The 22,730-nt window shown below is 29.5% G+C and overlaps 1 protein-coding gene across 1 annotated transcript; it reads right to left on the minus strand.

Annotated features, from left to right (window-relative positions):
• Nucleotides 1–19,204: 19,204 nt before the first annotated feature.
• Nucleotides 19,205–22,475, minus strand: LOC114176948 (putative mannitol dehydrogenase). Its single transcript, XM_028062152.2, has 5 exons — nucleotides 22,243–22,475; nucleotides 22,050–22,163; nucleotides 19,982–20,495; nucleotides 19,699–19,849; nucleotides 19,205–19,592 (listed from the first exon to the last, which is right to left on the minus strand). Exons 1-5 carry the CDS (start codon nucleotides 22,338–22,340, stop codon nucleotides 19,387–19,389), a joined length of 1,083 nt encoding a protein of 360 aa, XP_027917953.1. The 5' UTR covers nucleotides 22,341–22,475; the 3' UTR covers nucleotides 19,205–19,386.
• Nucleotides 22,476–22,730: the final 255 nt, after the last annotated feature.

Consider the following 22,730-nt stretch of genomic DNA (forward strand, 5'->3'; position numbering starts at 1 on the left):
CACAATTTATTTGAAATTAATTTATACCAATTCTATTTTATTTCAATATAATTTTATCATTTTATTTTTGTTAGGTTTAATTACTTTTTTAGTCTCGGTTTTTGTCTAAAAGTATCAAATTGGTTCTTTAGTCTTTTTAAGTTTCAATTTGATAATGATTTTTGAAAAATTGATGCAATGTGATCCTTTTCGTTAAATTTCTTGAAACTGATCAAGCAATTTTCATCAAGATTGAAGTTGTTAATAATGATGATTTGCTTTATTGATGTAATTGATATAATCATAGTGTCAATTTTGGTAAAAGAAAAATCATTTATTCGCTTCAAGAAATTTAACAAACAAGATCAGATTGCATCAATTTTTTAGAAATCGGAACCAAATTGAAACTAAAAAAACAAGAGGATCAATTTGAAACTTTAGGACAAAAATATAGACTAAAAGAGTAATTAAACTTTTTTTATTTTAAATATTAATTCTCATTTTATGTTAAACATAATTTGTACTTATTATATTTTATTTTAACTTACATTTATGATTAAAGGTAATGTGGTCCTTCTAATTTTAACAACTAAAATACTTTTTTAATCTATATGAAACTCATCACATCATTCACAAACTTCTATGATCTTTATTCTCAAATCCTTTCATTTTTTTACCATCATTCCCTTAATCGAAACAGGATAATGATATTTTCACAACTTTCTTTTACAACCTAACGTGACATCTTTTAAGTGGTTTTGAAATATAAAAAAATAAAAAAATAAAAAAATGAAAAGTCACTTAGAAGATATCATATCAATTAATAAGAAAAAATTGTTAAGATTTAGTTATTTAAAAATCATTTTTCGTCGAAATAATCTCATCTTTTCCTATCAAATATACCTTTAGAAACAAACACACCGATAAATTTATATTTAACTTAATTTTACAAATTATAATTAACTGAAATAAAATCTGTATTTATATTATAATTTTGTTTTATTGTTGTTTTTTTAACAAACTTTCTCATATAAAAAATTAGACATATTAAGTGTAAGACTAGAAGAAATTTGATACTAAACAATACGAAATCCATTATATTTATAAATAGAAAACTATGAAAAGTTCTAAATGATTATGATATTGTCTTGGCAGTGACAAAAAAAGTATATATATATATATATATATATATATATATATATATATATATATATATATATATATATATATATATATAAAATTTACTTATTTATAAAATAAGATTTACATTAACTTATATAATATAATATAATTTTATCTTTAAATGAGATAAACTGTCATTTAATAATTTTTCTAATAATAATAATAAAATAAATAAATTAGACATAAAACAGAAAATCCATCATCAACGGTGAGTGCTTACTTTTTCTAACGTCTTGCATGTGATATTTATTAATTTTATTCATAAATGTTTTATAAAATAAATTCTCAATTACTTTTTAATCATATTTTATCCATAACTTATAAATTTAAAATCTTAATCATATCTAAACTCCATTCCATCACGTTGATAGTGAATGCTAATCAAGAAAATTAGTAGTTTGGTATATGTAGCAATTGAGTCGGCTAACTTTAGATATGATTATAGTCACTGAAATTTAGAATGATTTTGATTTTTGTCTTTTTAAATTTGAAAAATCAGTTTCTTTTAATTCAGAAAATATTTAAGTTACCGAGTATTTAATTTGAGAAACTAAAGTAATTTTCAAAAATATTTTAATGACTAAAAAAAACATTAACGAAACTGAAATGATTATTTTTTGAAAATTTTAAGAAACTTAGAAGTTTTTATTTTCAGATTTAAAATAATAAAACGATTATCAAATTTAAAAACTAAAAGTATTAAGTACCAAATTCGTACTTCAACTATACATATTATTTTAAATATTATTTGTAAAGAGAAAAAGAAAAAGATTTGAAAGTGGAGAGAGTTTGCGTTGTATATTTGAGTGTGACATAATGGAAGGAAGTACAGATGTGAAGGATAGTGAATCTATAAGAAGTCTTTAACGGTTGTGATGAAGCATTAATCTGTCTGTCTTGTTGTAGCTTAGTTGATAGAACACAGTACCTTTCTGGGAAGCAGGGAGGGACAACCATACCATACATACATCCATGTCATAAGAAAAAATAAAAAATAAAAAAAGATATTTAGTTTGAGATCGCCATGCATGCATCAGTGATTCACCTGCCATGTTACATAGTTTCAGTTGCACAATTCTTGAGGACAGCTCTGTGACCTACCTATGTCCAAAAGGATCTTATCAGTACATAAACATTAAATAAAATGTGTAAGAGATATCAGGGTATGGTGCCTCATTCTCTTTTACAATAACTTTTCAAGAAATAATGTAATAAACTTTTTTTTTTAATTTAAAATTCAATTACGTATTATCTAACTTTTTATATTTTTTGGCATGTATATAAGTTATTTTTAATTTATGAAGAACCCCATTTCATTTTTTTTCTTTTCTAGAATTTCTATAATCAAATTGTCATAATATTTAATTTTTCATAAAGTAGCAAGGTTTTCATAACGATAAAATATTTTCTTGAAATAATATGTGATATATAAAATGTAATGTAAGATGGGAGATAAACTAAGAAAATGCAAAAAAATAAAAATAAAAATGAGTGACCTGATTGAAAAGATGACTGGGGAAAAAGATCCACACCATTGTGTTGTTAAAAGGAATAAAAATTCAAGTAATATTTATAGGATCATAATAGATTATTGTGTATCTTATAAGTAATTTTATATTATATTACACAATAAATAAAATTATTAATTATAATTAACTTTTTAAGAACTTCTTTATTAAAATTACCCCCTTTTTATTTATTTCCTACTCGTTTTTGTTTATTCTTTTCCTCACTTTTCCATTTTATAATGCTAGAATTCGTTTTAAAGATACCATTATTTTTTAAAAATATTTTCTTAAACTTCCTCTTTTAATTTTATGTTTTCTCTTTTCTATTTATTTTTGGTAGTAAAATTGAAGTTTAATTCAACATCATAAAATAGAGTTGTTAAGATGAGTTGGAACTCGTGTGCCAACTCGGCTCACCATGGGTTCATACCGGATTGAGATGAATTTTTTTTACAAATTTCACTACGGGTTGATTTTTGACCCGGTTCATCCGGGTTAAACCCGTGGTGAGCCGGGTTGGCTAACCAACCCGCAGATAAAAGGATCACACAAGTGTTTATTAAGTTGGACTTTACATTTGGATCATGTTAGGTTTTTTTTTTGCCAACACATAAATAATTTGTATTTTTTTATTTTGGTTTATATTTGGATTGTATTAAAGTTTATTTAAATTTTAATTAGAATTATACTTTAGTTTTGATTGAAAAAAAATAAAAACTATATATTTTTTTAATTAAGTGAACCCGTGAGTCAACCCATTTAATCTGCCAACCTGTGGTGGGTCGGGTCGGGTTCGAATTTTTTTTGTTCGCTAAAAAGTGAGTCGGGTTAGGTTGACTCACTAAATCATCAACCTGTGGTGGGTTGAGCCGGGTCGGGCCGAATTACCCATTTTGATAGCTCTATCATAAAATAAGATAAGATTTACGTACATTTATATATCTTTGAAAACTTATATAATTATGTTTATCTCCATGTATTTATTTAAATTCTTTATAGTATATATAGTTTGTTTATGTTTTGTATAATTTTTATCATGGGTTTGATGTGGTCCCCCATACTTTATATTATTTTATTTTTATTTTTTTTTAATAAATTTTTATATGATAACAAATGAGGGATGAATTTTAAAGTATGAGCATAACTATTATGTCAAAGTTAATAATGATATGTAAGATGATTAAATATTTGTAATAGGTCTAATAACATATTCATAATAAATGAGACAATACACTCAACAAATTTTATTAAAATAAAGTATATTATTATATTAAGAAATAAATTTTAAACTCGATTTAATTTCTAAAAATTAATGTGTAAAAAAATTTACATTCACATACATAACATTATTTGATTTTGTTTTTAATCTATATACACTACAACAATTTATAGTTTAGACCACACTAAAATAGACAATGGCTAAATAAATATAGCCTAAACATATAATAAACAACATTTTTATAGATGATGTATAAATATCATGAAAGTCCATGATTATATAATTGTTGCTTTAAACTATGTGGGCAAAACTAGTAAAAATGTGGTATAAAAACACAGGTAAGGTATAAAATCAACATGTAAAATTGTTGTTTATTGTGAGAATTTTAAGCAACGGTTTTAAAAATATTGTCATACTAAAAATCGTTGTCTATTACCTATAGCTACACTCACCTATACCACGCCTAAAAAATTGTGGTCTAATCTTTAGATTACGGTTTTTATAATTTATATCATAATTTTATGTTGTTGTCTAAAGTAATTTTTGTTGTAGAACGTGTGACCATTTAACTTATACCAAACTTAGAATAAATTATGAAACATATTTATTAACATCAATACTCATAAAATTGGACATCTTTTCCCACATATTTCTCAGTTTTTTGTTTTCTCTTTTTTGTGCATTTGTTTCTTCTTCTTTTTTTCGGTTTATTTGAACTATACTCACAGAATTGTTTTTCACGAAAATAGTTATGACCTAAACCAAAACTTTAGTGACAACGTGAAAGACGTGACAAAATATTTTAGTTGCATCATCAATTATAAATAGTTACAATCATTACAGTTAAATATATAGTTTTTGCAATATATTTTTACTGTATAATATATTTTATAGAATTTTAACAGTATAATCATTTTTGTTCTTTTATATTCTGATTAATCTCGACATTTATTAGGAAAATAAAAATTTTAACCTTTTGAAACTTTCGTAATTAAGATTTTTTACTCACATATAAAACTTCGACATATTTTTACAAGTCTCAGTTCTTTGAACCGGTTACGAGACTAATTATCAAAGTTTTATCACACATGGAAATGTTGAATGTATAAATATTTTAAAATGTAAATATATTTTATAATTATACACATTATTACATATGAATATTTTTTTCGCACTCATAAATGCACTTAAATCAACGCATACGTAAGAATTGTCTCTCACGTAACATTTATGCTACATATACGTAAGAATTGTATAAATGAATTGAGTAGTTATTATAAAAGAACAAAAACATTTAATTGTAGGTATAAATTTAATAAAATTTATTCAAATATAGGTTTTATGTGATTTTTGTTCCTTTTCAATTGAAGATGGTTTTGCGTACATTAAAATATGAGAGTTGAGTAGCAGGTACAAACAAAACAAACAATAAAGAGATTAGCGTGTGGACCACAAACAATCAATATTATTATTGTTGTTATTATTCTCTTTAAACTCATTTATATTATTTTTATTTATTTTTTCATTATTCTTTTTACAAATATAAAAAGTTTATTTTATAACTATTTTAAGACTATAATATATATATATATATATTAAATGAATATAATATGTATGAGACATGGAATGGAAACACCGACCAAAGGTTGTGAAGGTTGTGGGTTAGAAGAAACGTGCAGCGCCGTAGAAAACAGCTATATAGGCAGGTCCAGTCGAGAGAGAGGGAGAGAGGAACACGTGAGAGGGGTGGTTGGATTCCCGTGAGACCAAACCAAAAAACCATGCCCATACCATACAGCGATTACATAGGAACAAGGTTAACGTTACATTATTTCACGAGCCACACTTTTCATCATCTACTTCTTCAACATATTCATGACATGTCAACTCAACCGGGTTTTAATCCTCCGTTACCACAATAAAACTCGCATAAACAAAGTACAACAGCAGATATACTTATTGCAAATAAAAGAGTGTTTAATGAATGAATTTTGAAAGGGTCCAGCTATCTTACCACAAATAATAGACACGCGTTTCAATCACAATAGGGGTCAGGATGCAAGAATATTCTTATAAACCCAGGTTTTGGTATGAATAGTCATGCCTTTCATTCACTGACTTGGGTACTGTGTGGTGTGACCATCTCAACATCTCATCCATTCATCAATTTGACACCTATTTTTCTTTATTCATTGATGTTGAGCATTTCAAAACTAGGATAAACCATATCTAGAATGATTGTAAAAGAGCAACTGTATATAATAGCATAATAAACTAAATATAGAATCAAAATTTTACGAGGTTTGATATAAGCTTATTTCATACTATTTATAGAATCAAAAAAAAAGTATACCATTTAATCGAAACATACTATAAGCTTATTTCATCAAAGCGTCTGACAAAGGAAGTTGTTACTTTTACAAAATATTATGAAGTTTTTTTTTTTTTACTTTACAAAGTTTAGTGGTAAGCTTATAATTAAACAATTGGTATCAAGTTGTCTTGTGATCTTGTTGTAAGTGACTAGTTGTTTTGTGGTCGATGTCAATTGTTTCGTAAAGGAGACTATGTGAACCAAGTCACAATTAAATGGTAGCGTTTAAATTGTTATGTTCTTAAATAGAAAGTCATACCTTAAAGGGTAAATATGTTTTTAATCCATAAACTTATATGCATAATTGAAATTTGTCAATGTTCTAAACTTTGATACATTTTGGTTTTCGAACCTTAAATATGAATGAATATAGTTCTTTAAACCCAATGACGCTAATTTTTTTAGGTTTATTAAACAGTGTTTCAAGCTGACATTTGAGTCAAAAGGTGTCAAAACAATGTAAGCAACTCAAACTCCACCTTTAAACACATATGACGCGTCAAAAAAATAAATTAACACAATTAGATTAGGATGACTAAATCCATTCGTTTTTAAAGTTTTGGGACCAAAATGTATCAAAGTTTGAAACATAGACAAATTTCAATTTCACTTCCAAGTTTAAAGACTAAAACATATATAACACTATCTTAAAATATCAGTTATAACTTTTGACCTAATGGTAAGAGCTTGATCCAACATTTTTGTTATGTGATATATTACTTTTGTGTTAAAAGGTATTTATCTATGAGCTCTAACAATGACCAATAAGGTATATTTTGCAAAAAAAAAAAAAAAACTCTAATGTCCAACTTAGATGAGATATTAGTAAAGTAATAAATGATTAATGCATACTTTAGAATCTTTACATATTTATAATATTCTAATAAATTTTTACCTCCTTGAGTCCTTCTCAAAGTGTTCAACACATCCTTAACTTGTGATTAAGGTATAATTATCTAATTAGTCCTTTATCAACATTATTGTTTTCTAAGGTCAAAATGTGTATAAAAAGTGTTATGAAGTAATGATATGCTCAAGGTCTAATAATGATAAAGAGGCATTTGACAATGGAAATTATCTTTCCCTGGGTCAAGGTTAGTTTAGTTATATCCATACACTAGCTCTTAGGTTTAAAGCATAATCATAATAATAATAATAGTGAAGAGTCTTCTAGAAAATAACTTTTCCTTTTGGTTGAGGTCGTCTCGACTATATCTGTACACCGAGCCCTTAGGCGCAACAATGAATGAAGAGTGTTTTGGAAAGAAAATTTTACTTCTTCAATCAAGGTAACCTTAACTATAATAGTACACTAGCCTCAAGCTTAGGAGTAACATTAACAAAAAACCTCATGTGTTATAAGCCTCACAAACTTCAAGGATTTAAAGATGATCAATATGTTATTCTCCATTTTCAAACAATTATTTATTGATTGTCTTATCTTAGGTCAAGAACTCATAACTTCAACAAATTTATGATTGATCAAACCATAATACAAAAATAAGCATAAAGATTAAACATAAATTGAGAAGAGTGATATAACATTGTAATAAAAGTATACAAAAGCATTTGGTGATTACATTTAACCCAACAAAAGAGGATTTAACTTAGGGATGACAAAGCGGGTCAACTCAACCCGTTTTGGCCCGCCCTACATTTTAGCCCACAAAGTGCGAGTCGGACTGGTCCACCCCGCAGTTCAAAAATGGGTTTACTTTCCTAACCTACCCATATATCACGTTACCTAATAAACTATGTGTACATTAATAATTTAAACGGGGACGAAGATGAGTATTGAGACGAGTACTGGGATGGGGACGAAGAAATATGCACATACTCATCCCATCTCCATACCCAATTGAAAAAAAAAATAGTTATTATCCATACTTAAACATAGTCAATGCGGGGATTATCTACCAAAATGAGAAAAGTTTCGAATAATACCCACAAGAATGAGTTTATTTGCAATCCATAACCATTGTTTATTCATATATGAGATTTGGATCTAAAGGGTGAGCATTCCGTAAGTGACTCACTAAGCATGATTTCAACTTTGTTATGCAAGATCTATAAGCAATATTTTCATGCACTATACCTATCACTAGTCTTATTTATCACTGGTCAAGACTTGATATTCAAGATATATTTTTCTCTGGTCAATTATAATATATATATATATATATATATATATATATATATATATATATATATATATAGTGCGAAAGGTTTCTTGAGTGATACTTTTTGAAAAAAAAAAAACTATAAATACTTTAAAAGGTTATTTTCTTTATTCAATTATAATGGAGAAATGATGATAAGATTCAAAGAGATATGAAAACTTAGAACAACACAAAAATATACAATAATGAAAGAACTACGAGAAAATTTTTAAATAATAATTAATTTATTGACCAAATATATGTTTAAGGATTAATTTAGAATCAATTTTTTAATTAAAAATTAATTTAGAAACTAATTTCTTTAATAACCAGCATATTGTTATCTAATGTTAATGAGAATTTAGATATCAATTTATAATAGAAAATATTTTAGTCATCAATTTATAAACCAATTATAATTTTTTATTTATAATAAAAATTATTTTAAATACCAATCATTTTGTTTATAAGTTTCTGTCTCAGTTGATCACTACAATAACTAATTTTTAGTCACTAAAATGTATCATTATTAATAAAAAAAATTGTAATGAAATTAATTTACAAGGAAAATATCACTTTTTACTATAATTTATAAATTGAATCTATGAAAGATTTAATTCAATAATTGCATCAATAGAAAAAAAAAGGTTAAAATACTCCGATGGTCCTCATTTTGGTTCAAAAATCTCAAATTGGTCCTCGAATTTTAATTGATCTCAATTTCGTCCTCATTTTTGTAAATGTGTTTTAAATTAACCCAATCGTTAACAGTGTCAAAATTTTTAACGTTAACTTCATTTTAGTTATCTGACGTGGCTTGATTCATTAATTTGAGGACTGAAAAATTTGTACGTGGCGTTATTCATTAAAATAAGCATTTGTATGGAAACCCTAAATTACTAAATTAGGATTGAAACTGAGTGTTGAAGAATGGCGACTGGGAGGGCGACTCGCGTCAATGCCGTGAACATCGACGAAGGTGAGATTCAGCATCGTCGAAGGTGAGGTCGAACATTTCAGTGTTCGATTTTCGAGCTTTAGTGTCGTTGATCGTAGTCGTTCTTGAGCGCCACACCGTGAAGGTGAGTATCAGTTCATCCTTGGCTGTTTAGGGTTTTGTTGGTTGGGAATGATGTTGTATGGCTTTTATTTTGTGATTAAATGTTGCTTGTCCCCCCATTTTCGACAATGAAATCGTTTGATTGGTGGTCCCCTATGCGACTTTGTTTTTTAATCGGTGACCGTATGGATTATAGTATGTGGTCCCGTATTCGAATGTGTTCCCCCATTTTTAATTGCTTAAGTTGTGGTCCCCCATTTCAATGCATTGTTTTGTGTTGTCGTTGTTGGTATGAATTGTAATATTTGAATTCCTTTGGGGGCAATGTATACAGGGTGCATATATAGCCATGTCTGTTGATCGTTTTCAAGTGGTGGTCCACCATAGTGACCACTTTTTTAGTAATGGGAAATTGGAATATGATGGGGAAACAACCACGTGGTTCTGTGACCCTGATACGTGGGGATATTTTGAGGTTATTGCTGGATTAAAAGAGTTAGGACACGTATCTGTGAAGGAGTTGTGGTATAGTTTAGGAGGTGGGACTGTCTTAGAAGATAGGTTGGAGCTTCTTTGTGATGATAGAGGGGCCAGTCATATGGCGAACTTAGCAACATTAAATGGTGCAGTTCATTTGTATGTGGTTCATGAAATGACAGAACCTGAGATAATCAACATGATAGAGGGTGTTGGTATGGGGGAGGTTGGTCCTTCTGAGGCTGATGATGTAGTTAACTGTGTGAATGAGGCTGATGAGCATGGGGCAGCTGAAGTAGTAGAAAAGGAGGGGGGTGAGGGTGAGGAAGATGTTGAAGCTGAAGTACTTGAAAAGGAGGGGGGTGAGGGTGAACAAGATGTTGAATCTGCAGTACTTGAAAAGGAGGGGGGTGAGGGTGAACAAGATGTTACAGCTGAAGTAGTGGAAGAGGAGAGGGGTGAGGGTGAGCAAGGTGTTGCACCAGAAGTAGTTGAAAAAGAGGGGGCTGATGAAGGTGATGGAGTACAAGAAAATGAAGGTGAGCCTGAATCATTCAATGAGGAAGGTTTGGTTGATGTAAATATTAACAGTGATGGACATAGTGATTCAGATTGGGATGGTAATGTGCCATGTGCTGTTGAAAGTGCATCTGATGGAGAAGGTTGGTACACAGCACAAGAGTTGACTGATTCAGATTCTGATGAAGTAAGGACTGAGGGTGGAGGGTCAGATTTCGAGTGGTAATCAGATGAATTGGTTAGTGGTTCAAACATTGATGAGGTGAAAGATGATTTTGAAATTCGAGGACGAAATTGAGATCAATTAAAATTCGAGGACCAATTTGAGATTTTTGAACCAAAATGAGGACCATCAGAGTATTTTAACCAAAAAAAACATATATGAATTAGGAATAAGACAAAAAAGAACTACAAATTAAACTAATATCAACAAAATAACACAAGTGCAAAAAAAAGATGGGAAGGAGATAAGGAAGTAAGTACAAGAACATAAGAGCAATTACAAAAGAAAAATAATAAATGAAAAAGACTTAAGATAGAAGAATGTATTACTTGAATTTAAGAATTCATTTTAATATAAGTGACATGGAGATATTGTCACTCGAATTTTAAGATATCAAGATATATGTTGTAAGAAAGAAAATAACTCTAAAAATATTAATACATTAAAATAACTTTTGAATTTTCATATATCTTTACAAAGAGAGATATAGACTATTTATAAACTTACTTGCCAAGCATTTCAAGTCTAACCAGAAGGAAATTTCAAATATTAAAAGTTAAAATTCAGATGTCCAAAATCTATATCAATCCTAACATTTAGCCACGTAGGTCAATACTTGGTTACGGTTGTCATCCTTTTTTTCCTGTTCGGAATTTTTTCCAACATCGCCATGTTTTTTCTTACACTTTCATACTTCTTAAAATTTTAATTATTCTTTGTTGAAATTATAGTTTTAGATTTTACAAATATATTTTGATTACACAATCTAAAATTAAAAAATATTAATATTAATTTTATACACTTTTTAGATTATATCGTCTAAAATATAGATTTGTATTTCAGATTATACCATCTGTAATGTATATTTAGAAAATAATCCATAATAGAAATTTTATTTTGGATAATACAAATTTATATTCTAAATTGTGAAATTAATAATACAAAATTTAGAAGACTATTTATAATACATATTACATTTCGATTATAGATTGTATAATCTAGAATGGGATGTAGGAAGAACGAAGGGTCTGCAATGAAGAAAAGGAAGATAGGGTGGAGATAGAAGAAGAAGATGAGATGGAGGTAGAGAAAGAAGATGGAGTAGAGAAGGAAGTGGAAGAAGAAGATTGATAGAGGTGAAGGTGGAGATGGAGGTGGAAGAAGAAGATGGGTTGAAGGTGGAAGTGGAAGTGGAGGTGGAGGTGGAGGAAGAAGATAGAGTGGAGATGGAAGAAAGTATGTAGTTGCGGTGGTCGAGGAAGAGGGAAGAAGATGAGAGAAAATTTTTCATTTTGCTTTTGGAGGTGCAGGAAAAAATTTCCTTTCTTGCTTAGCTAGCAGCCAGAAGACTTTGTTTGGGCTTGAGTAAGTAAGTCAAATTAATATCTTTAACAAATACAAATAAAATTCAAAATTACAAAAGAATAAAAGAAAAATTAAATTTTACAAAGTATGAGTTTAAGAAAAAAAAAGAAACGTCTTATAATAAGAATATCTTTCATGATTTTTATCACTCTTCTTAAAATTATCGTTATGTATTTTTGTTTATTTTCTTTTCCATTTATGTATTCAGTATGACGTGAAAGATAGCACTACGGGATCCAAAAATTGTCTTGAACTTTTTATTGGATTACAACATAGGCCCATTGTTGGAAGTTTTAAGCCAAATGCTTTTTGTACCACCATAAGTTATTCCTATACCTACATAAATTTTAAAATCCACTCTGCCCTTCTTTTATTAAATGGCGATAAAGGTTTTTCCAAGCGTCGATCGCCACCTTTGGGTTCTTTCTTCTTCACGAATGCTACCTGCATGTTCTTTGTTCTTCACAAAATTGTTGAGAGCAATTTTTTGGCATACCAATAAGCTGAAATGCATACCATTATAGTATGAAGCTTGAAGGTGGGTGGTTGGTTTCATTTTCGTTTTTGGTTTCAAACATTATAGGCTTTTTGGTTTGGATTTCTTTCTAAATTGTGCAAGCTAAAAGTCTTTCAGATTATGTAATTTGTAGGAAAAAGGTATTTTCTTCTAATCATGTAATTAAAAGTAGTATTTTGATTTACACAATTCAAAACAATAACGTGCCATTTATAATTGTATTTTGAATTTAATAATTTATAATATATATAGTTTTGACGTTCTGAGTTATGTAATTTGGAAGTAGAAATTGTTATCGGTGGTAATACTTAATTTTTTTTACATAAATGAAATTCATATTTGGAAGTAAAATATCATATGAAATTGATATGTTGTCTCATGTTGATGAAATTTCGTGAACTTTAAAGCAACACAAAATGAATTAGTTGGACTGGGTTGCTTTCAAGCTTATACAAGTAAAATATGTTACTATTTTTGTAAAAAAAGTGACAAAAAGACATATATGTTTGTTGTAATGTATTTTTTAGGTTTTTGAGACAGGAGATCACTTACTTACTAGGATTTGTTAAGTACCATTTAAACTTGGATTTGTAAGTGTAATACTATAGTCTTTTATATATATATATATATATATATATATATATATATATATATATATATATATATATATATATATATATATATATATATATATATATATATATATATATATATATATATATATATATATATATATATATATAATTCCAAATAAATTATAAAACAAATAATATATATAGATGAAACAAATCATAAAATTTATTTTAATAGGTGATTCACTTTCCAGATTGTACAATTTAAAATACACTTTCATGTCTAAAAATAAATTCCGAAATATACTATCTAAAATACACGTAATTTTCATAAATTAAATACATTTTAATTATGCAATCTAAAACATGTTCTGCATATTGAATTTTAGAACCGAAATGTATTAAATTTATGAAGAATACATTCTAAGTTGTGCAATACAAGATACACTTTCATATATGTAAATATATTTTGGATTGTATAATAATGTGTGTAAGGTTTAATAGAAGTTGTACTATTGTCTGCAGCAAACTCTGAATGCCCCTCCATGCACAACTTCTTGTACACATCTTTCAACCACCTCAGTCTTACATATTGTCCATGACATTGTCTCAATTTCTGAAGTTGCATTTTCATCGTGCTACCCCTAACAAGTCAACAAAAAATGAGACAACGACAACAAACTCCAACAACACAAATGGACAAAATTGCCCTACAATAGGGAGATGAAGTAGTGTAGACACATAATTTAGGGTTATGCTCATCTCACCGATCGATAAATGAATTGTATTTGTCTCCCTATGCCACCTCTCCACATAGGCATATAACAATGTCCTATATGTTGTCTCCTAACTTATGTTGCACAAAGGTAACAATCCAAAATTCAAAACATATTCCTAAATATTCGTATGAGGAACCCTTGCTTTATTTAACTTCTGACCATGAAATACTAGTTTGAACTCTTCTTGATCCTAGACACAACATATATGTTATCAAATTACATAAATTGCAAATTCATCATCAAATTAATAACAACCTTAATTTTGTTTACTTACCTTATCATCCCAGAGTTTCAAAGCTACGTGATCAACATAGTATACAAGCAAAGAGGTATCTGATGGGCCTCTAGGAAATCCTTCTTCATGCTCTTGACTATCACTAATCATCTCAACTGCAGCAACAAGGTTCACATCTAGAGCTTTGTCACGGTTCTTCCTTGAAACATATGTTGTGGGTCTTTGTCTTGTAGCATCTATGATGCTTCCAACATGGGTAGAACCAGCGCTTGTTGTCCTAGCCATTTCTTTATATGGAAATCGTCATCTCAAAATCATCACATAAAAAATCATCATAACAACATACAACTAAGTTTGACCAACTCCTTAAACAAACAATAACATCGAACCCAACCAACAAAAGCAGTAAATGTATGGTAAATGTGTGAGAACCTGATTATAAATTCTAAAAAGAGTATAATTATATTATTATACTAATACATTATTTTTCTTACTAATAGCATATTATTTGTTCTATAAAAAAAAAGTTTAAAGATTTTAAAAGGGTCTTTTCAAAAAGGCAAAGGTTGTTTATAGAAGCCTTACAGAAACCCAGTCTATTTTCAATTCTCAATCTTCTTCCTTCTTAGTAAATTGACCTCGTTCATTTTTTTCCTCTTGAAGATCCAAATCCATAGAAGTAGTTAGTGTCAAGGATTCTACCATTCAAGTTAATCAATTCCATATTGGGTAAGTTCAAAATCTTCTAGTGCATGCAGCTTTCTCTGGCTGCATGTGTTTTTTTTTTTTCTATTTTCTAAATGCATCTTTATCTAGCTTTGATCCTTAAACCATTATTAAATTGTTGATTTTAATCTTTGGGTTGTGATGAATATAGGATCTTGTAACCGAAGACACAGTATAAAGAGAAGAATGATGGTAAAAGTGTTCCTTAAGGCAAAGGAAGCTGGTCATTTAAAATTATTGATAACTGCAGAACCCATAAATGATTTGGTAAAGTTTGACTCAGTGAAGTTGTGAGAGTTTTGGTGCTTTGTGTTGTGTTTGAAGATGGATATATATTTAATTTTTAATGAATTATAGAGTGATGACATAATTGTTTTGTGTGATTCTTATGCATTAATGATGATTAGGAATTTTCTTGATTTGGATTTGTGTTACTGCATAGTGGTGATGGTGTTGGTGTGATTGCAATTATGACAAAAATATCTAATGCTAAATATCTTAAGAAAATTATTAAGGGGTGAAAGGGATAAATGTATGAATTTCTTGTTATAAAATGAGAGACATGGAGCTGAAAAGAGCTCATATGTTAAGTTTATGGGTTTTGTGTTTATTTATGACCCATTGTGATATAAATGTGATGTTGAAATTGTTGAAAGGATTAAATGTGAGAGTATGATATTCTGGTAGAAATTAATTTTTGTTTATTTAAATTGTTTGTGTTTTGTTTAAGACTATGATGCCCGAATACGGATAGGGATACGGACACGACACAGACACGAATACGAAGATACGACAAAATTGAAAAAGTAGAAGACACACGATAATATACATATTAAAATCTAATAATTTTATTTCATAATAAAAAAAAACTTTTAAAATAATTTATAGAATAATCTGTTCTTATTGATTTTATTTTTGTTCATCATCTTGATTTTATTTTATTTTAATAGAAGGTATGGAAGATTATTTTTTATCATTTTATTTCTATTTTTATTTAAATATTTTTGGATTTATTTTAATAGAAGGTAAGAAAGATTATTTTTTATTCTTTTATTTCCATTTTTATTTAAATTTTTTTGGATTTATTTTAACAGAATGTATGGAAGATTATTTTTTTATCTTTTTATTTCCATTTTTATTTAATTTTTTTTGGGTTTATTTTAATAGAATGTATGAAAGATTATTTTTTATTTTTTTTATTTCCCTTTTTATTTTAAATTTGTTAGATTTTCCTTTATTCTCTAAAAAAATAACAAACAAAAATATCATGCCAATCAAATAAAATATCAAAATGACGTTAGGTGGGGTGAACAGAGCAAATTGTGAACACATCGTGAAACAACAAAACGTGAACAGCCATTTTTCGCTCGGATACGCGAAAAAAATTCTCTGAATCTCGTATCAGTCGTGCATCCAAACAACCAGAGGTGTCCGCCGGTCACGTGTCTGAGAATTGGCTGCGTCTGATCCATGGAGAAGCTTCCGATACCGCGCCTCCGTGTCCGTGTCCGCTTCGGGAGTGGGAAGCGCTGTCCAACCACCGTGTCAGAGCATCACAGGTTTAAGATGCCAAAGTGTATTGAAAGGGAATTCTGAGAGTGAGACTATCCTGACTCACTAGTGTCTCACTCACATAGGTTGTGGACGTTCAGATGTGAGTTGAATGAGGTTCCACATGACAGATGATATGATATGAAAAAGATCATACTTAGTGAGCTAGTGGAGTTAACCTTATCATGACTTGGTCTGGGAACATTGATCCTGAGTGATATAACATTAATTGAAGAATTTGGTAGCAAGCATGAAAGGTGCATAATTTCACAAGTCCATTGAATACACTTGTCTTCCGAATACACTTCGTACAAATTTTAACTGTACAAAAATTTAAGCGTACAAATTTTAACTGTACAAAATTTTAATTTATTTCTCAAACCTTGTGTAATATGAAGTATTTCTTTTCACTCTTCTTTTAAATGCATTAGCTGGCACGTTATTTCCTTATGTTGCTTTTTTTTTTTCTCTACTTGCGATGATCGTATAATACATGAGCAGGAGGAGAAACCAATGGGGTTAGTAGCTCAGGAGTGGAAACCAATCATTGATGGCTTATGATCACTGGCGGATCTTGACTAAGAGATTTGGAGAGGCCAGAATAATATAATTTTTTGATTATCTGATTGGATCATTAGTGTAACGCTTTAAAGAATGACTCTTCTATCAAACAATTGGATGTTAGATGTCATATTGAATCATTAGTATAATGTTTTAAATGCTTTAATGATGTGAAGAAGGATAAGAAGTATAATTTCATCTTCATGTATAGTTATAACTTTTACCAAATGAATATTGTTCATCAATATACTTTTTTTAATATATTACAATAATTAATCATAATCTAATAAAAGATTGAGGGACATAATTATTCGAAGAAAAATATATTATAATTAAGTCATAATTAAAAAATCAGTTATAAAAAACACATAATACATTATTATTTGTTTCTATAATCATAAAAAATGAGTATTCAAATGGCTCGTCAGATGAATTTTTTTATTAACTATTAAACTAATATTTCATCATCAAATGAGACAAGAGAGAGTTACATTGTTTTTCTTCAAAGAATGAAGGAAACAAATGAGAAATGAGAACAAAAATAATTAGTATGTGTTTAACTTAATTTCTTCTTCCAAAAAATATGAGAGTAAGACATTAGTACCTTTTTGTGAAAAATTAAAAAGGTAATGACAAAAGAAAATAAAAAATATCTTAATAAATATTTGATTTAATTACTCTTTTGGTTACTGTTATTAAAAATGTCAAGTTGACCCCCAATTTTTTAGTCTCAATTTAGTTCCAATCTTTTAGTCGCAATTTGATATTTTTAGGCAAGAACATAGATCAAAAGAATAATTAAACCTAAATATTTTTATTTTTTATTATATTTGATTTTATGTTTTATTATTTATTAACATTACATGTTATATTTTATAAAAAAAATATAATTTAAATTTCATCAATTTTTAAAATATACTATCTATAATTTTAAAAATTTCAAAATTTTAAAAATGTTTAAGAATATATATAATTTTAAAAGAAATCAAAAATCATTTGGGGGTCACAGCCCCTCCGCTACTATGAAGCTCCGCTAACTTAAGAGATAAAGTCTTTATTTTTATTCTGAAAGAGTGTACTGAATTTATTTCTCATATTTTGAAAAGAAGATAAGATGTCATTTTGAAATACAATGTTAAGGGATTGTAATAACTTTTAAACTTATTTTGTATAGATATGTGTGGCCTTTTGAGTACTTGTATCAGTAAGTAATGATTTAAAGTTTCTAAGTTGAAACACTTACGGTGTTACAAAATGCAAAGAAAAAAATCTAATACATACGGACTATCCAATTCAGAAATCATTACCAACCCATTTCGAATTGGCCAATATGATAAAACTGTCCCATATTGAAGAGTTCCTGAATCTTCCGGACTGGAAGATCCAGTATGCATTAGAATCTTTCTTTCCCTTTTCCACTCCTCCGTTGACACCCATTTTCTCCTCAAACCTAGCTATAACATAATGAAAAATTAGTTGGATATATTCTTTTGTACCAAACAAAACATGCGGAGCGAGATCGATGGAGGTTCACAATTTAGTGGGCAAGACGAGTGGATATGGGAGGGAGGGAATGAGTGCAGCAGCGACATCAACAGGAGAGAAAATCAAATTAGAATTTTTAATATAATGATAAAAATGGAATTTAAAGTTAAGGAGGTGCAGGAAACATAATTGAAGGTGCGGGAAGAAATATCTGTTTTGAAACCATGAAAGATAGAGAACAAAAATCCTTGGGTCTGGGTCACGAGAGTCATGAGTTTCGTAACCCAACCCCAAGTACATAAAAATATATAATAATTCTATTTGTTTAGTAATTTAATAGAAGTATTATTTGTCTTATACTTTTAATATATAATAAAAGAATTATAATTATTATATTTATATGTTAGGAATTATTGTTTATACTTATATTATCTTTATTGTTCTTATCTTATAAATATAGAAAGAAAATATTGATTAAATGAGTGTCTTAACAGTTGGATAGAAACCTCTTCAAGACAAGTTACTATATACACCTTCTTTTACAATTTTAGCTCAATTGAGTTGAGAAAGAAACAAAAATTATTTACGAACTGCTGATATCAAATAAAAGATTAGAGAGGAATGAATAAAAAAAAAAAAAACATAATAAGAATCAGTAGTCATGATTAAGATATTAGGAAGAAATTTACTTTCAATTCCTTTAAGAAAATGACTGAATAAAAGATGATAACTATTAATCACATAATATTGGTACAGAAGAGACAGACGTTTATTAATCACCAACAAATGCCAACTTCATCAAATTAAGAACAGAAACAACAAAAACATTGTGCTTACTTCAAGCAATAACACCACCCACATGCATTATTTCTCTGCGCACGAATGACGAAAAATATCAAGAACTTGGTTTTAGTGTGTTGCCAATGTCAATAACAAATCGATATTTCACATCTGCTTTGACGAGACGCTCCATTGCCTTGTTCACATAATCAATAGGAATAATCTCAATATCAGGCGTTATATCGTGTTTGACAGCAAAATCCATCATTTCTTGTGTCTCCTTTATTCCTCCAATGCTACTGCCAGTTACACCCTTTCTCGCTGCATATAAAACAAGTGTGTAAAATTTACGCAATGGTAAGTTCCTCAATTGAATAGTACAAAGGTTCTATATACATATGAAGAAATTTTGCATGTGCGTGCATACCTAGTAAAGGAAAGACGGGTAGCTCCAAAGGCTTATCAGGTACACCAACTATGACAAGTTTCCCATGACTCTTCAACAAATCCAACAGAGGGAGCAGAGGATGGACTGCAGAAACTGTGTCTATTATACCATCTAAGGTACCTTTTACAGCCTAAATCCAAAAATGGTCATTAGAAGTTGAGCAACACACCATTCATAACCAAACTAACTAAATGATACAAAGCAGATTTTGGTTTGAAAACAGACTCTGTAAAGTATAGAAAGGTTCGAAAAGAGTAAGTACCTGCATCTGATCTTCCTCACGACTGACCACAAATGAGTCAGCTCCAAGATGCTCAATGGCTTCTTTCCTTTTGCTTGGAGATGTGCTAATTACAGTAACCTTAGCCCCAAAAGCTTTGGCGAACTTGACCGCCATGTGACCAACCCCACCGAGACCAACCACACCCACATGTGTGCCTGGTTTGTCAAGTCCAAAATATATGAGAGGGCTATACACTGTGATTCCAGCACATAAGAGAGGTGCAGCAGCTTCAAGAGGTAGACCATCAGGAATGGTGATTACAAAGTGTTCATCTACAACCACCAGATCAGAGTAGCCTCCTTGTGTGATGCTTCCATCAACATACTTGGCTCCATATGTGAGAATCATTTTTGGACAGTAGTTCTCAAGATTCTCATCACAGCTTTTACATGACCTGCAGGATAGAACCATGCACCCCACACCCACCCTGTCACCCACCTTCAACTTTTCCACCTTGCTTCCTACCTCTATCACTTCACCTGCTATCTCGTGCCTGCGTTTTAGTGCTCAAATTAGAATACAATCTAATTAACACTTATTAACTTGTATCACTTGTCATTGGTTATAAACAGGAAAGCATATAACATATTTTCGATGAAAAGGTAGCTAATAATTTATCAAAAGGGAAGAATTATACTTTCACTTCCATTTTTTACTCTCTCACGTGGCTAGAGATATCAAAATAATCTGTACCCTTGACTTCCATTTTTTACTCTCTCACGTGGTTAGAGAGGTCAAAATAATCCGTACCCGCAGGTATATGTGGATAAAATCCGTAATGGGTAGGAAATGAATATTCTAAATATATATCTTCAGATAACGAGTACAAGTATTTATACCCGCATGTTAACGGGGGCTGGTAGAGGTACCATAGTATCCGTACCCCGCATATACCCGTACCCACTATACTTTAATTTAAATTAAAAAGATAAAAAAAATTAAAACATTAATACATTGATTTTTAATGGGTTATTTTCTATCATTTAGTTTTAAAAAATTTCCATTTTTTTGTATTCAAATGAATTGTTTGCACTTTGGTTAAAATTTATTAGTGTTATGCATTGTATTTTTATTTGAATTTATAGTTAAAATATTTTATTAAATATTAATTTTTTTTTGTAAATATCTGTGTGTACACGTGGATAGGGATGTCAAAATGGGTCAAGTCCATTGGGCCGGCCCATCAGCCTGCCAAGAAAAGGGCGGGCCGAGTTGAAATTTTCAGTCCGCCAACCCGCTGTAACCCGACCCGCCTAACCCGCCAGTTTAGCGGGCTAAAACAGGCCAACCTGGCCCTGGTCCGTCAACCCACTTTATTTTTTTTAATATTTTTTATTTTTTATGTTTAAAATTAAAAATAATTAAAAAATAATATTTTTTTATATTATATAAATAAATTTATATATAAAAAATAGATTTATAAACAAAAAATTAAAAAAATTTAAAAAGAATTTAAAAAAAAGAGGCAGACCAGCCTGCCAGCCCGCCCTAAGACGAGATGGGTTACAATATCCAACCCGTTTATTGGTAGCGGGCCAGCTCGACCTGTTTTTGGCGGGCCGAGCCAAAACGGGCCGGACTGACCCGTTTTGCTACCCCTATCCGTAGATATCTGTGGATAGTACAAAAATATTTGAGTACTCACATAATATATATTTACACATATACGAGTACGAATACGAGGCAAATATAAATTTACATATAAATTTTACCGGTAAATCTATTACAGAAATTTTTATCTCTAAAATCCATTTAATAAAATTAATCAATAAATTCTATTTTAGTGTCAAATTCTTTTTCATAAAAATTTAATACTTTCATTATATATATATGATGAGAAAGAAAGTTGTTTCTTCTAGGACGGACCATCCAATGAGTTTCCAAGTTTGAGTCGTATCGAAGCCATTTTCTTTCGTTTGAAATGGTTCAATTAATTATTTATTTGAATAAATATACGGAAGTGTTTCTTGTATCATAAATAAAATGAAGGCAATATTTTATGTATGAAGGTGATTGAAATATAGTTGAAATAGTGGAGGAAGTATACCCGGGTACGAGTGGATAGAATGATGGACCCCATTCACTCTTAGCATTATGGAGGTCGGTGTGGCATATGCCGCTGTATAACACTTTGATTGCTACATCTTTCTCTCCTGTTTCCCTGTACCATTAGAAAAAAAGAACATCTTCAGATGAAACATTATTGAAGTTGAGGAATTGAAGAGGTTTGAGATGAGTACCTTCTGGTGAAATTAAAGGGGGAAAGAACCCCAGATGTGTCTCTCGCTGCCCATCCAATAGCCTTCCTTGTATGCTCCAGTCCTGGTGTAACAGCCATTTCAAGATGTTCTACCCAATTTTGAAGGAACCAAACATCATCGCTGTAACATTTAAAGGCATCGAAAGATCAGAGATATGTGACTCACACTGCTTCCCCTATTCAATCATTAACTCCCAACAACGTGCCCACTGTGCTTTCCTTTTCAAGTTTTTTTTTTTTTTTCAAAAAATGTTTCATGGAAACCCTTAAGAAAAGGTATTCACGGAATAGGTATCGTTTTCGTTTTCTTTTAATATATTTATACAGGTACCAAAAATAAATAAATAAATAAATAAATAAATATATATATATATATATATATATATATATATATATATATATAATATACTAGCGAACATATGGGTCTTGTCGCGTCTGTGTATTCGTATTTTTTAATTTTCAAAAAAT

The sequence above is a fragment of the Vigna unguiculata genome, chromosome 3 (genome assembly GCF_037176805.1).
Source record: "Vigna unguiculata cultivar grain cowpea cultivar isolate G323 ecotype 2 chromosome 3, ASM3717680v1, whole genome shotgun sequence".
Lineage (NCBI taxonomy): Eukaryota > Viridiplantae > Streptophyta > Magnoliopsida > Fabales > Fabaceae > Vigna > Vigna unguiculata.